The sequence below is a fragment of the Eucyclogobius newberryi genome, unplaced genomic scaffold (genome assembly GCF_026437365.1).
Source record: "Eucyclogobius newberryi isolate DKJ021-1_F unplaced genomic scaffold, fEucNew1.0.hap1 SCAF_12, whole genome shotgun sequence".
NCBI lineage: Eukaryota > Metazoa > Chordata > Actinopteri > Gobiiformes > Gobiidae > Eucyclogobius > Eucyclogobius newberryi.
In genome coordinates, this window is record NW_027315746.1 from 14,781,588 (window position 1) to 14,796,786 (window position 15,199).

Below are 15,199 nucleotides of genomic sequence, written 5' to 3' on the forward strand. Positions count from 1 at the left end.
GAATGAAGTCTAAAGAATGAAGTCTAAAGAATGAAGTCTAAAGAATGAAGTCTATAGTGAAGTCTATAGAGTGAAGTCTAAAGAATGAAGTCTATAGAGTGAAGTCTATAGAGTGAAGTCTAAAGAATGAAGTCTATAGAGTGAAGTCTAAAGAATGAAGTCTATAGAGTGAAGTCTATAGAATGAAGTCTATAGAGTGAAGTCTATAGAATGAAGTCTATAGAGTGAAGTCTAAAGAATGAAGTCTATAGAGTGAAGTCTATAGAATGAAGTCTATAGAGTGAAGTCTATAGAATGAAGTCTATAGAGTGAAGTCTAAAGAATGAAGTCTATAGAGTGAAGTCTATAGAATGAAGTCTATAGAGTGAAGTCTAAAGAATGAAGTCTATAGAGTGAAGTCTAAAGAATGAAGTCTAAAGAATGAAGTCTATAGAGTGAAGTCTAAAGAATGAAGTCTAAAGAATGAAGTCTATAGCGAAGTCTATAGAGTGAAGTCTAAAGAATGAAGTCTATAGAGTGAAGTCTAAAGAATGAAGTCTATAGAGTCAAGTCTAAAGAATTAAGTCTGAAGAATGAAGTCTAAAGAGTGAAGTCTAAAGAATTAAGTCCGAAGAATGAAGTCCAAATAATGAACTCTGAAGAGTAAAGTCTTAAGTCTACAGTAGGTGGCGGTAATGTAACACTTGGATACCAACCGCCATAAAACACCAAAGAAGAAGACATAAAAATAAATACATACACATAAAATCTGTCTTTTTGTGTTTTTGTGTTTTATGTAATTGCACTGCCCCTTTCAAATAAACTAATCTAATCAAATCAATTAAAACAAAAACAAAACATTTAAAGGGGAATAGCAATTTCATCTTAAAGCATGCTACATACAGAAATATCAGTCTATATATCGGTCTATGGTTACATACAGCCTAAATGAGTCAATATCTTTTCTATATTTCGTTTTAACTGAATACAGTTTCAACATAAAACTATATATATATATAAAATATATATTGAAAGCAGACGTGAGGCCCAAATATGATAATTACATTACAATCATTGCACTATATCCAACATAATATGAACTATTTATGGTAATAAAATTAACTAATAAAAATAAAAAAAACATTCATGACGAGATTGTTCCCCACTGAGCTGTCAGATGATATTTAGCTTTATAGTTATTACAAGCAATTGGATTGTGGAGGGAGACTGTAATTCTAATTGATAATAAATGTAAGATGCGTTTAGTAGCACTTGTGTAGGCTTATGAAAGTTGTCCAGAAGTAAAGTGGCTCAGACTTTTTTAAACAGAGAAAGTTATCTCTTTGTGTGCTATAACAATGATATAATAGATTCATGGGTATATTAGAGTAGCCCAGAGGTTCTCAACCTTTTCCAGTTGCGTCCACCAAAATAATAACCATTGGCATTTGCGACCCCCAAACTAGACTTTCCCAAAGTGATAATTCAGTCTAATGCCTGATAATGTTTGATTTTATATTGAACATATAGACCTAGAGAAATTACGATGATCTGCCATCAACAGTTTATATTTACCCCTGCATTTGAAGGGTGTCAAGCCTTTTTAGGACTATTGTATCTGATATTATATTAAAATATTATATTGTGACGTGCGGTGAGGTTCAGGGCTAGTGAGCAAATGCGAATGACCCAAAAGAGCAACTTAAACATAATTTAATGGACAACAGACAATGAGTTATGCTAATACATCTCATATCAGCATTCTTTACACAAACATGTGACACATATTTTACATCAGGTCAAAATGTATTCCAATTGAGCCCATGTCAAACCAAAATAATTAAAAGTTTCTGGTCTTACCTTTACATTTTGACAAGCCGGATTGTAAATAAGAAATAAAGAGTTAAATAACGAGACGATTAAACAGTCCACGAGCTCAGGAGCAGCCTCTGCCATGAGTCAGATGAATTGTTTGCCTCACCGAGTGAACTTTTACTGTAGTTTTATAATGAATCTGCGAGCCTAAAACACGTTTCAGAGATACATTTCATACATTATCCAGAATATGGAAGTGTTTTATTTTGTATATACAGAGGGACAGTAGGACACATTATTTGCATCGCACCAGCACAGTTTGTGAGGCGTTATACTGTGCTCCGAGAGGCAGAGCGAGGTGCTGCCTCATCGCCCCGCCTCCCCTGCGCCTCCCCCGCGCCTCCCTGTACCTGAACAGGAGCTACAGGACATGCGAACAGTCTGATAAAATGAATATTATTGTTCCATATTGGATTAAAGAAAAAGGGGATTAAAATACATATTAGATGACAAATATTAACACTTATTATATTTTATAAGAATGTTTTTTTCCTCCCAAGATTGACGGGTGCAGCACTGCCTGCCCTGAATGCACGTAACTCAAAGATGTTAAATTCTGCATGATATATTTAATATGAAAATATAATATATAATATTTATCATGCATAAAGATGCATAATAAATAAATGCATCAATTCAACATTTTTCCCCTTCATCATATAGGGACCTCCTGAAATCATTTCGCGACCCATAGGTTGAGAAACCTGTATCGATATGGGAATAAAACATGTCTTCAATGACCAGCAGAGGGCAGTAACCATGGAGCAGTAACACGTCCAATCTGCCATGGAAAAGCAGAGGAAGTTATGGGACGGAAGGGGATTCTTTGACCGACCACCAGACATAAACCACCGAGAGAAACCTTAATTTAATCTGTTTCATTGGGCGATTTATAAGATAACCTGCACATTTTAACAACATGATGTTCAACCGACAAACAAGTCTATGGATGGGAGACGTAGGTTTTGTTCATGTATATTTCATGAGTTGGTTCACACTGCATTACCATGCAGCATCCTTTGCTAACTCCGTTATTGCGAAACAGATTATTCGCTTGTTTACATTCTAGCCTTGCATAATTGACTGAGATCCCTCGTGTGAATGTTTTATTCAGCTGGACCCGTACATGGACGAGGACTTCATCAAGCAGGCTTTCAGTGCTATGGGCGAGTCACCTCTTGGAGTGAAGATCATCACACACAGAATCACAGGGTAGGGTTTGCTCACCAAACACACAGCCCCTTTAACTTTTACTTGACAAATACATATAAAAAGACAACAGTTTATCTACAGATGTATTTAATGGTTTACTGCAAATTATGTCAATTTTTTTGAAGCTCAAATGCAACTTTCAGGCGAGAAAATAGTGTCTTTTTCCTTCCCTTTGTAATAGAAAAGCAAACTCATTGACATTTCTACCCTGGAAATTCTAAATTGTTACTTTTTTGATATAAAGATCTAAAACCATTCGCATTGAGATCTGTTCTGAATGATCAACCTCATTTGGTCCTCAGTCGCCTCCATTCTGGTATTTTGAACATTGTGATGATAGAGCATTTTGAAGGGTCAGATGTTTCTATCTGTGTCTCCATGACTTGTGTGTTTTACAGTGGTTCTGCAGGATACTGCTTTGTGGAGCTCGCAGATGAAGAGAGTGTTGAGCGTTGTGTTCAGCGTCTTAATGGAAAACTTGTACCTGGATCCAACCCGGTTAGTTTTACTTGCCTATTACTAAATACTTAATTATACTCTCAAAAATACATATATATGTATACAATGCTGGTTCTAATATAACCATAATCTGACCTTCTTTTCCCACATTATAAACTAATTTGACCTGCTGCAGATCTCATCTACCATGGCAATTATTCTTATCATGATTAAATTGTATTAATTATGAATGTGCCATGAAACACTGGATTGTTTTTTAATATAAGTGTAATCCTGCTTCAGACAGGCATACACAATAAGTAACACTGCATAATATGTTTGAGTGTGCAATAGTAAGCTGTAGTTGGCTGTTGTGTTTGAAATGCTCTGAGCTGGCCAGTCTGCTGAGCTCCGCTGTCCACCAGCCTGACCTGCTGCTGACAGTATCTAGGAGGCTGCCTGTACATGAATGTACTTTGTTTGAAGCTGGGGCATAGAGTCTCTTATAGGAACTAACTGAGGAATGGGCTAAAGGCTGTTCTGGGTGGTAGAGGTATGTAAATCTAAATAAAAACAACTATAACTCCATTCTTTATTCCAGCAATATCAGTGCCATACTACAAGCCTTGAGGTCTGTAAAGAGTGCTTAGTATTTGTTTTTCCTTCTGCATGTGCAGCCCCGCAAGTTCAAACTAAACTATGCCACCTACGGGAAAAGACCTGAGCCAGGGTTAGTCATATGATGTCTTTCCACTCTTTTTTCTTCTAATAATAATAATAATAATATTATGATTATTATGATTATTATATATGCAACACATCTGGTTAACTTCCCAGACCGGAGTTCTCAGTGTTTGTTGGTGACTTGGCCTCTGAGGTGGACGACTACCAGCTGCACCAAGCTTTTAAGAAGTACCCCTCCTGCAAAGGAGCCAAAGTAGTCACTGACCAGTACGGCTACTCCAGGTAAGTCTGCATTTTTTGGGAGAAATTGTAATTATTAATATATTTTTTCTTATAACTTGATTCAGTTAAAATCATTTCTTTTATATGCTGTGTGATATTTGGCTGGCCTCTGGACGTTGAACATCAATACATCTTCGTCTATTTTCGAAGGCTGAAAACTGTTTTCTTGCCATTTTATGCTAAAACTATTGTTTTCCCCATTTAGGCTAAGCAAGAGCAACTCACAAATCAAGTGATGCTACCACATGTTAAAAGTAAAACAACAAGTTTCAGTTCTACAATAATAATACCCATTATATTCAATTTTCTTATAAGTGGCTTTTTTCTGTAAGTATAGCGTGTGTGCTTTGAAGGTTAGGAGCTGTAACTCTTTTTGACTTGCAGAGGCTATGGGTTTGTCAAGTTTGGAGACGAGAATGAACAGAAGAAAGCCATTGAGGAATGTCAAGGTACAATGCTCGCCGGCAAACCGCTCAGACTGAGCATCGCTGTTGCAAAGAGGTATGATTTGTAGACTTTCAAAAAATATCTGGCCTGGAAGGTGTTTTTAATGTTTGTTTTTGTATACAGTCAGAAGGTGGGCACTTTCCAAGGTCAGAACACGTACACAAACTACAGTCAGACTCCAACCAGTTACTATGGCAGCACGGGTGGGACAGGAGGGTACTACCCACAGTGGGGCAGTTATGATCAGTACAGTGGCTACGGCAGTGGCTACAACGCCAGCTACCCTCCTGGCTACGGCCCTGGGTACAGTTATAACTACGGCCCCTATGGATATCCCCCTCCTGGGCACATGATGCCCCCGCCTCCCGTGGGCGGCCCATCTGCGCCCACAGACACAACAGCTGCCACAGATGTAAGGACTGTTATTTCATGTCTCAAAGCAACTGTTGAAAATACTATCAGTAATATATTTTTTACTTGTCTTCATGCCCTTTCAGCAAAGTCAAGAGGCAACGAATCCAGCAGCGGTTGAGAGCACAGAAGGTACATTAAAAGAAAATAAACACAGAAATACACACACACAAGTGTTATATTTAGTGTCAACTCCGTACTCGGTACTCAGAGTACACTTTTAACTCATTACAAGGTTCAACTCGATTTGTAAAAAATATTTTATTCTATTTTAACTCTTTCTGTCCCGGTTGAAATTTTCAGCATTTATTCCATTTTGTACACCATCCGATTAAAAATGGCTATCACTCCTGGGATGTGAAATATAACAATAACGCTATAACCAACCAATCAACCATTCTGGGAAGTTGTTCTCCAAACCTACAAAAAAAAGTGTCTTTTATATTCACATTCTGCCTAATTGCTCAGTCTACTGTCTAGGCAGGATTGATGAGGATCTGATTGTCAATTACAATTAGAGCAAATCTAACATAAGATAAGATATGCCTTTTATTTGTCCACACATGGGGAAATTTTGGTGCTGCAACACAAGTCGATACAGAAGAAAGGAACGGATAACACTCTTAATAGAAAAAAAACTCTTATAAACAAAACTCCTATGTACAGAACCTCTTATATTCTTAATATGGAATAGAGAGAAGAAAAAAAATAAAAAAAATTGAAAAATAAATAAAATGGAAATAAAAATAAAAAATAAGCTAACAGGACAAAATAATACATCTGACAAGAGAAGTCCAAACTACAGAGTCTCAGCTTCAAAGAGCCGAGTCAATTGTTTGTACTCCAAAGGGTTCAGGAACAGCTTCAGTTTGAATTGGAACAAATTTTAGGTGGACGTTTCACAGGTCTGTCGGAATGATGCAGAATTTAATTGGTTTTGTTCTGTTGACTGTGTTTTTTTTCAGAACCTCTTGGTGTCTGTGACGTCGACCAGTGGAACAAGGACTTTATGCAGCGAAGTGAGGAGCTCTATGAAGCTTTAATGAACTGTCATTGGGAACCGCTGGACTCTATGGACTTACCCGCTCCCTCGTCCTGATTAGAGACTTATTAGTTTATTTATTTCTTCTGTTTGAAGTTACATGAAGATGCCGCACAGAACAGCCTCAGTCAGCAGTACCAGTTGTGATGCACATTGTCTCTGTAGCATTGTGAGTCAAAGCATTTTCAAAAGCCCAGATTTCCAGTTGCAAATAATGCAGTTCTTTAAGCAAATTTACATGAGTATATTTTTGATAATATATTTAAAATTAAATTAATGGATAAAAACTGCTTTTTCTACTAAGCAAAAATTGCCTTGGTGGTTAAAATTATTATGAAATGAGCTAACGATCTCATTACAGTTAATTAAGATAAGATATTCCTTTATTGTCCACACAATTTTCACTTGTAAACAGTAAACTGTAATGGCGGACTATTGTCAAATGTTTCCCGGCCAGATTTAATGATAATATTCCCTTTTTTCCCTAAGATTTAGTAATAAATTGGCCGTCCCTGCACTCGAAAATGCCCTTCCACATTTTAAAATACCCCGTCCAAAATACGGGAAGACGGGTCTCTATCTAAAAGCCTGAAAGGTATCCACTTATTGACTCCATAGCAGAAGTTTTGAGGCCCAAATACAGTTCTGAAATTGAGTGGGATGTCAAAAATGATGATGTTAAAACCAAATGACATGTTTTAAACCAGTTTTTCTTGTCTCCAGAGAATCTCCTGAAGTATGTGACTACAATGGTGTGTGTCGCTGTTGACGGGAAACCAGTGATCGGGGTCATACACCAGCCTTTTAATGACTTTACAGGTGAATAAAATATAAAAAATGGGCCTTTTCTTCCTTTTGCCTGTGTGAATCCAGAAAAACAAACAAACTGACTGTGTTGTAGAATCCTATTAATAAAACATGATGTAACTAAATCTTTGAGAGGGTGCCAATAGAAACATGTTTTTATTAGGTTTAAACATGTCTGTTTCTTTCACAGCCTGGGCTTTGGTGGGACATGACTCAAATGTCCAGGCTCGATCGTCCTACAGTGTCACACCTCCAAAAGTCATTATTTCAAGGTCCCACCCTGGAGAGGCAAAGAACTATGTCCAAGAAGCATTTGGGAACAGCACCACAGCCATACAAGCTGGTGGAGCAGGTAATGACACAAACACTCATTTTAATTTAATTCATTTTTGTGTGTTTGGAAGTGTTAACATGTTTTTTGTCATGTATTTCTCAGGATATAAGGTGCTCTCTCTGTTGGACCTGCCCGCTGGAGAGTCTATGGACCAAGCTGACATTTATGTTCACATCACAGCCATAAAAAAGTGGGACATTTGTGCTGGAGATGCACTGCTCAGGGCACTGGGTAACGATTCAATATTTTACCTCCTATTATTGTTTTTTTACTGGCCGCTGTCAACATCAGTGATGTCCATGGCCCAGCAGATTTTTTTTTGAGCCGATATTTAGGGATAATATGAAATTACTACAACCTTAAATACGATCTATGCTTTTCACAGCCCTGTCTATAAAAAAGTATACCACCCACTATCCTGTTTTACTACAAACTCAGAAGGGAGCAGAGTAATCACAGTTTGTGCAATGCCATCCTTTAATCTAGGTGTTAAAATAAACCTTCAAAAGTACATATATATCTGTAAAATATATTGTCAAACTGGCCTGCTGTTGTATTCTGGCAGCAAAAATACTACTTATCAGTGTCTGTAACTTTTGTATCTGCATGAAAAGATTACATCCTGGGCGAATCCATTGTTTATAATTGTTGGTGAGAGTATATTGTAAAAATATAGAAAATAAAAGCTCACACTTGCACTGTTGTTGCAGGAGGTCACATGACCACTCTCAAAGGGGAAGAGATCGACTACAGAGACACGCCTCTGAACAGTGGAGGACTGGTGGCCACTGTGGGACTGGACCACAAGGCTGTGCTGGAGAAACTACCGGCCTGGGACCCAGAGAAGCACCGACACACGCACTGAGCTCCTAAAGATCATGACAATGGAACAAAAATGGTTAAAAACACTTTGTGGGTCTGAATTCTCAACCTTGAAGTCAAAGACCGACTGGTTCAATGGTACAGTTTTCCCTCGTTCCAAAACGATGATGAAGACATTTGTGAGCCGCTGATCTTCCATCACCACTTCATCAAAAGAGGAGAGACATTATTATGAACGATCAACCTTCTGGAGATGTTTTCACAATATTTAGTTACAGAACATTCTAAGAACTGTTTAAAATGATGCAGATGCACTTCCAGCATTCATTCATTACACTGTAGTTCTCTGTTGCACTAAAACCCGTCAGCTGATTTGATAGAGAAGCAGCTGTACAAAAACTGTTTGGTGGTTCCTAAGCACAGTAAGTGGCAAAATGTACGTATTCACATCATTGTGAATGAAAAACAAATGTTTACATGTATTTTCTAATCGATAATGGTAAATGTGATGCAAATACTGCCCTTAATATGAAAAGAAATCCATCTTTAGCATTTCTATTTACTTTAAAGTTATTTTTGCCAACTATCTCAAGCAAATGGGGCTTATTAAAGTGTCAAGATGTTTTATGCCAAGCAGTAACACAATTTGAAGTAAACATTTTGCTAAAGGACCTGAGGATTTGTTTCAAAATCAAGGATTTGTTTTATTATTACTGTAATAAAAATAGCTGTTCTCAATGATAATAACTCGCAAAGACGCTATAAAATAAGCTTTTTTTCTGCTGTGAAAAAAGACACCAGCAAATTGAATTCATTTTTTGGGGAAAAATACCTGAAATGTTAAGAGAAGAATGTGCTGGAAATGAGGACATTAGGGCTTTTTTGTTTTGGTCGGTAGATGCAATAATTAAGCATACAACATCTAACCTTGTTCTGAAGACAAGATGGCAAAAATACAAAAACGACAAACAGTTGCTGGTTAGAACATGGTCATTCAATCTTCACGAGACACACAATGGATCTTGGGCAAAATTAATTTGTGATCATCGCCGATGTGTGTTGAGACTGAATGGCCACTGATCATATGCAAGGATTTGCTACCCGCGGTGAGGCAGTATATATCGCCGTGGGCAACAAGAATGGATTTTTTGTTTGCTGCAGTAAATTGATCTGAGCAGAGATGTTTTCAGTAGGGATTGTCTACAGGCTGGTTTGAATTACTGCCTGATCCTTGTACAACTGCTGTCTCTCAACCTGCCTCTGCTGTGAGCTTTTAATAAACGGTCCTTGTGCATGCAGATATGGGCAATTGTTTAAGTTCATTGAGCCTGAGCTGACAGATTAGCCTCCCTAAAAGTAAATATGAGTGACTGCCAGGGAATTTACTGTAACTCAATATTGTGGACTTTCCCCTACAACATTTGAATATGGTGCAGTTTTTGTTACCACTTCAGTGTTGTGTGTGTGTGCCTCAGTGTCTCTTCCCTCTCTCCCCGTTTCACACAATAGCTGTCCGGTCAAATAATTAAGCTTTTGAGCCATAAGATCTTATAAGATAAATGTTACCTTAGAACCATAAAAAGTGATGATGACGTTCAATAAGCAATATATGAACATAAATAAAAGAGGTTTATTTAATTATTTTGGTCGAACAGTAATACACATTGACAGAATAACATTATTTTTTGTGACATTTGCCATTATAATAAAATAAAAAAAACAGTTGCGTTTGCTTTAAAGCCTGGACAGCCCTTTCTCAGGTGCTGAAACTATATACATGGGTAACAGAATTTCCTTTACCCTCCGCGGTGAATCTGGGCATGGTATTGTTCTTAACGTGCGTTTGCCAGCTTGTTGAGGATGTGTTCAAGAGATTCATCCAAATCTCTCCTCTGGTTTGTGTAGTCCAACACCTGACGGTCTGTGACACTCCGGAGCCACTCCATGTTTGCAGCCAATAAACGCGCCCAAAGGTTCTGGACATGCAAGAAGAAAAACAACAATCATCAATCAATATTTGCAATTAGATTATGTCAATTAACCAAATCAGTTAGATGCAATATCGTGATCTGCAGTTCCTACATTTGGTTTAAAAACATAAAAATGATGTAAAAACAACAGTAAGTAATACAAATTTAGTGAAGATCGGCCACATACAAGTCAGTCATGTTTTACAGCTTTAATTGGTGCATTTTTAAGTAGTGCACCTTTGAATAATCACAACATTGTTAAAATGTTCTAGATCATATGTTTCTCTTGACTGAATTGATTATGGAAAGTGTGTTTTCATAAAGCTTTTTGTGTAAATGCAAAATACATGTATACCCGTTCTTCCTTCGTGAGGCAGCTTTCAGATTCAGAAATGACGCCTTTGATATGAGCCAGATATGAAGCAAAGCCCTGTTCTGCCTCTGCACAGACACACACAGACACACACATACATCATAGAAAAAAAGCTTCTTTTACTCCGAGTATGTAACAGAAGGGTAAAGCGCACGCATACCTTCCAGCAAGAGGCAGTTCACACAATCTTGCCTTGAATATTTCTTTGCCAGATCAATAGGCCGCTCTCCTCTGAAGTTCTGAATTTTATAGTCGGCTCTCAACTTCAGCAGAGTCTGCACTGTGTCCACATGACCCCAGCAGGATGCGAGGTGGAGGGCTGTATACCCTAGAAACAGAAGCAAAAATATATTTAAAGGTATAAGTAGAAGTCGCTCATTATTATTATCATTATCAAAGCAAACTGTGTGGTAAAACTAGAAATGACAGTATCTTTTGGGTGAGAATGGGTAAAGTGGGACACTTTTTGAAAATTCTGTTTCTTGGATTTTTCGTTTTTAATGTGAAATGCTAAAGTCGCCTTCACAGGGAAAAAAGCATATCAGAAACATTACACACAGAAGTTAGTATTAGCATGTATTGGTCTCGTGTCAGGCTTTTGGAGGCAATTTAATTTTGATGTTGAGAAAACACACACAAAAAATAAACGGCAACTGTATTTACTATTTGGCTAAAGAAGAGGCTACAGATTAAATGTATAATTTGAACCAGAACGTGTAGTGTAGAGCCACGATGGGCCTGTGTATGTGACGCTTGAGCCTTCAGGCTGAGAATTACCCTTTTTCACTGTTAACGTCCATAAGATCATTTGTCACGTTACGAACATAATCTCATATCCACAAGTCAGCCCCTATTATTTATAATCTCATATCCACAACTCAGCCCATATTATGTATAATCTCATACCCACAACTCAGCCCCTATTATTCATAATCTCATATCCACAACTCAGCCCCTATTATATATAATCTCATATCCACAACTCAGCCCCTATTATTCATAATCTCATATCCACAACTCAGCCCCTACTATTTATAATCCCATATCCACAACTCAGCCCCTATTATGTATAATCTCATATCCACAACTCAGCCCCTATTATGTATAATCTCATATCCACAACTCAGCCCCTACTATTTATAATCTCATATCCACAACTCAGCCCCTATTATGTATAATCTCATATCCACAACTCAGCCCCTACTATTTATAATCTCATATCCACAACTCAGCCCCTACTATTTATAATCTCATATCCACAACTCAGCCCCTATTATTTATAATCTCATATCCACAACTCAGCCCATATTATGTATAATCTCATACCCACAACTCAGCCCCTATTATTTATAATCTCATATCCACAACTCAGCCCATATTATGTATAATCTCATACCCACAACTCAGCCCCTATTATTCATAATCTCATATCCACAACTCAGCCCCTATTATATATAATCTCATATCCACAACTCAGCCCCTATTATTCATAATCTCATATCCACAACTCAGCCCCTACTATTTATAATCCCATATCCACAACTCAGCCCCTATTATGTATAATCTCATATCCACAACTCGGCCCCTATTATGTATAATCTCATATCCACAACTCAGCCCCTATTATGTATAATCTCATATCCACAACTCAGCCCCTACTATTTATAATCTCATATCCACAACTCAGCCCCTATTATGTATAATCTCATATCCACAACTCAGCCCCTACTATTTATAATCTCATATCCACAACTCAGCCCCTACTATTTATAATCTCATATCCACAACTCAGCCCCTATTATTTATAATCTCATATCCCTATATATCATAACTCCCTGCTTGCAGCGTGTCCTAAAAGCTCCATAAAAAGCTTTCAACTGGTTCAAAATGCAGCAGCAAGATTACTAACAGGAACAAAAAGAAGAGAGCACATTACGCCAGTGCTGAAGTCTCTTCACTGGCTCCCCGTCGAGTTTAGAATCAAATTTAAAATTCTACTCTTGACCTACAAAGCCATAAATGACATGGCCCCATCCTACCTCAAAGATGCTATAGAACCATATCATCCAAACAGAGCTCTTCACTCTCAGAATGCTGGCCTTCTGGTGGTCCCAAGAGTCTCTAAAAGTACTGTAGGAGGTAGAGCGTTTAGCTACCAAGCTCCTGTGTTATGGAATCAGCTCCCGACCCATGTTAAATATGCTGACACAGTCTCTTCATTTAAGTCCAGGCTTAAAACGTTCCTCTTCGAAATCGCTTATGGTCAGACTAGTTAGGAACAGAAAGATAAACCCACAACTTTAGCTACGCTGCCCTAGGAGTAACTATGCTGGGGGAAGTATGACAGCTTGAGCACTATCCTCTTCTTCTGACTACTTATGCTATCAAACAATATTTATTTTTTAATTCCACTTGCAAACTGTTCACCGCCTTCTTTTTCTTTCTCTCACTCCTGAGGACCTGTGGACCCAGATGTCCCTCTCCTGGTGAAGTGGTCCCTGCCCTGTGTGGACGGTCCCTCATCTGCCTGAAGAGTGGGTCCAGCTCGCCTCCGACGGTCCCTCATCTGCCTGAAGAGTGGGTCCAGCTCGCCTCCGACGGTCCCTCATCTGCCTGAAGAGTGGGTCCAGCTCGACTCAGACGGTCCCTCATCTGCCTGAAGAGTGGGTCCAGTTCGCCTCAGTTGGTCCCTCATCTGCCTGAAGAGTAGCTCCAGCTCCAGTCTCCCTCGTGTCCGTCTGTCCGTCTGTGAGAGTCGGATCTCTCCTTCACTGGAACTCCTCCAGGTTTCAACGCTTTTTACCCAAACAGGTTTTTTTTTGTAGTTTTTCCTGGCCGAGAAGGAGACTCTAAGGACAGAGGACCCTGGGACATCGTCCCTCGCCACCACAGACATTGTTGATTCATTTCTCCCTGTGGCCATCAGAGGCAACTGTTGTTGTGATTTTGGGCCTTACAAAAATAAATTGATTTGATTTGATTTGATATCCACAACTTAGCCCCTATTATGTATAATCTCATATCCACAACTCAGCCCCTACTATTTATAATCTCATATCCACAACTCAGCCCCTATTATTTATAATCTCATATCCACAACTCAGCCCCTACTATTTATAATCTCATATCCACAACTCAGCCCCTATTATTTTGAATTGCTAGAAATTCACCCACAATTAAAGCATCGTTCCCTAATTATAGGAACATCATGCATTATACACGCTAATAAGTCTCATGAGAAAAGAAAAGTGTGTGACCTGTGCTTGTCTGCTGGTTCACTGGAGCCCCGTGCTTCACCAGTTCACTGACGATGGCGGTGCGTCCTAAAAGTCCGCCCACGAGGAGCGCGCTGCGGCCCACCTCGTCCGCTCCAGACAAGCGCTCCTCCAGGTCATCCACGTCCTGTAGAAGCTGCTCTAAGGCTTCTGCCTCTCCGCGTAACACACAGGAAAATATCGCTTCTTGTTGCGGAGTCATTTCCACGTTTCCTGTTCAGCAAGGACGCTGTTTGTTGTTGCTATGGTTACGTCTTGAGTTGTGCGGAACGCGTGAGTTCGAATTTTCCTGCAAGTTTGACCTCATAAAACACAGAGATGAAGGAAGAGAGAGAAACAAAGCGAGGGCCTAGAGTCAGGGGCCTGCGGCCTCAGGGGGTTCGGGGAGAGAAGTCATGAAATCTGGGGAGTGGGTTCTGGGGAATGAAGTCTAAAGAGTGAAGTCTATAGAGTGAAATCTAAAGAATGAAGTCTAAAGAATGAAGTCTAAAGAATGAAGTCTAAAGAATGAAGTCTATAGTGAAGTCTATAGAGTGAAGTCTAAAGAATGAAGTCTATAGAGTGAAGTCTAAAGAATGAAGTCTATAGAGTGAAGTCTATAGAATGAAGTCTATAGAGTGAAGTCTATAGAATGAAGTCTATAGAGTGAAGTCTAAAGAATGAAGTCTATAGAGTGAAGTCTATAGAATGAAGTCTATAGAGTGAAGTCTATAGAATGAAGTCTATAGAGTGAAGTCTAAAGAATGAAGTCTATAGAGTGAAGTCTATAGAATGAAGTCTATAGAGTGAAGTCTAAAGAATGAAGTCTATAGAGTGAAGTCTAAAGAATGAAGTCTAAAGAATGAAGTCTATAGAGTGAAGTCTAAAGAATGAAGTCTAAAGAATGAAGTCTATAGCGAAGTCTATAGAGTGAAGTCTAAAGAATGAAGTCTATAGAGTGAAGTCTAAAGAATGAAGTCTATAGAGTCAAGTCTAAAGAATTAAGTCTGAAGAATGAAGTCTAAAGAGTGAAGTCTAAAGAATTAAGTCCGAAGAATGAAGTCCAAATAATGAACTCTGAAGAGTAAAGTCTTAAGTCTACAGTAGGTGGCGGTAATGTAACACTTGGATACCAACCGCCATAAAACACCAAAGAAGAAGACATAAAAATAAATACATACACATAAAATCTGTCTTTTTGTGTTTTTGTGTTTTATGTAATTGCACTGCCCCTTTCAAATAAACTAATCTAATCAAATCAATTAAAAC

General features: G+C 38.4%; 3 protein-coding genes across 3 annotated transcripts; 2 read left to right on the top strand and 1 right to left on the bottom strand.

Annotated features, from left to right (window-relative positions):
* Positions 1 to 2,663: 2,663 nt before the first annotated feature.
* Positions 2,664 to 6,605, top strand: LOC140356151 (tRNA selenocysteine 1-associated protein 1-like). The gene is made up of 9 exons (XM_072440926.1): positions 2,664 to 2,812; positions 2,969 to 3,066; positions 3,465 to 3,564; positions 4,182 to 4,234; positions 4,342 to 4,470; positions 4,855 to 4,971; positions 5,041 to 5,329; positions 5,415 to 5,460; positions 6,294 to 6,605. The coding sequence occupies exons 1-9, from the start codon at positions 2,774 to 2,776 to the stop codon at positions 6,425 to 6,427; spliced, it is 1,005 nt and encodes a 334-aa protein (XP_072297027.1). The 5' UTR covers positions 2,664 to 2,773; the 3' UTR covers positions 6,428 to 6,605.
* Positions 6,606 to 7,070: 465 nt separating this feature from the next.
* Positions 7,071 to 9,631, top strand: LOC140356152 (inositol monophosphatase 3-like). The gene is made up of 4 exons (XM_072440927.1): positions 7,071 to 7,189; positions 7,368 to 7,529; positions 7,614 to 7,742; positions 8,222 to 9,631. Exons 1-4 carry the CDS (start codon positions 7,120 to 7,122, stop codon positions 8,374 to 8,376), a joined length of 516 nt encoding a protein of 171 aa, XP_072297028.1. The 5' UTR covers positions 7,071 to 7,119; the 3' UTR covers positions 8,377 to 9,631.
* A 534-nt stretch (positions 9,632 to 10,165) lies between these two features.
* On the bottom strand, positions 10,166 to 14,153 carry ankrd45 (ankyrin repeat domain 45). The gene is made up of 4 exons (XM_072440461.1): positions 13,934 to 14,153; positions 10,837 to 11,004; positions 10,659 to 10,744; positions 10,166 to 10,309 (listed from the first exon to the last, which is right to left on the bottom strand). Exons 1-4 carry the CDS (start codon positions 14,151 to 14,153, stop codon positions 10,166 to 10,168), a joined length of 618 nt encoding a protein of 205 aa, XP_072296562.1.
* Positions 14,154 to 15,199: the final 1,046 nt, after the last annotated feature.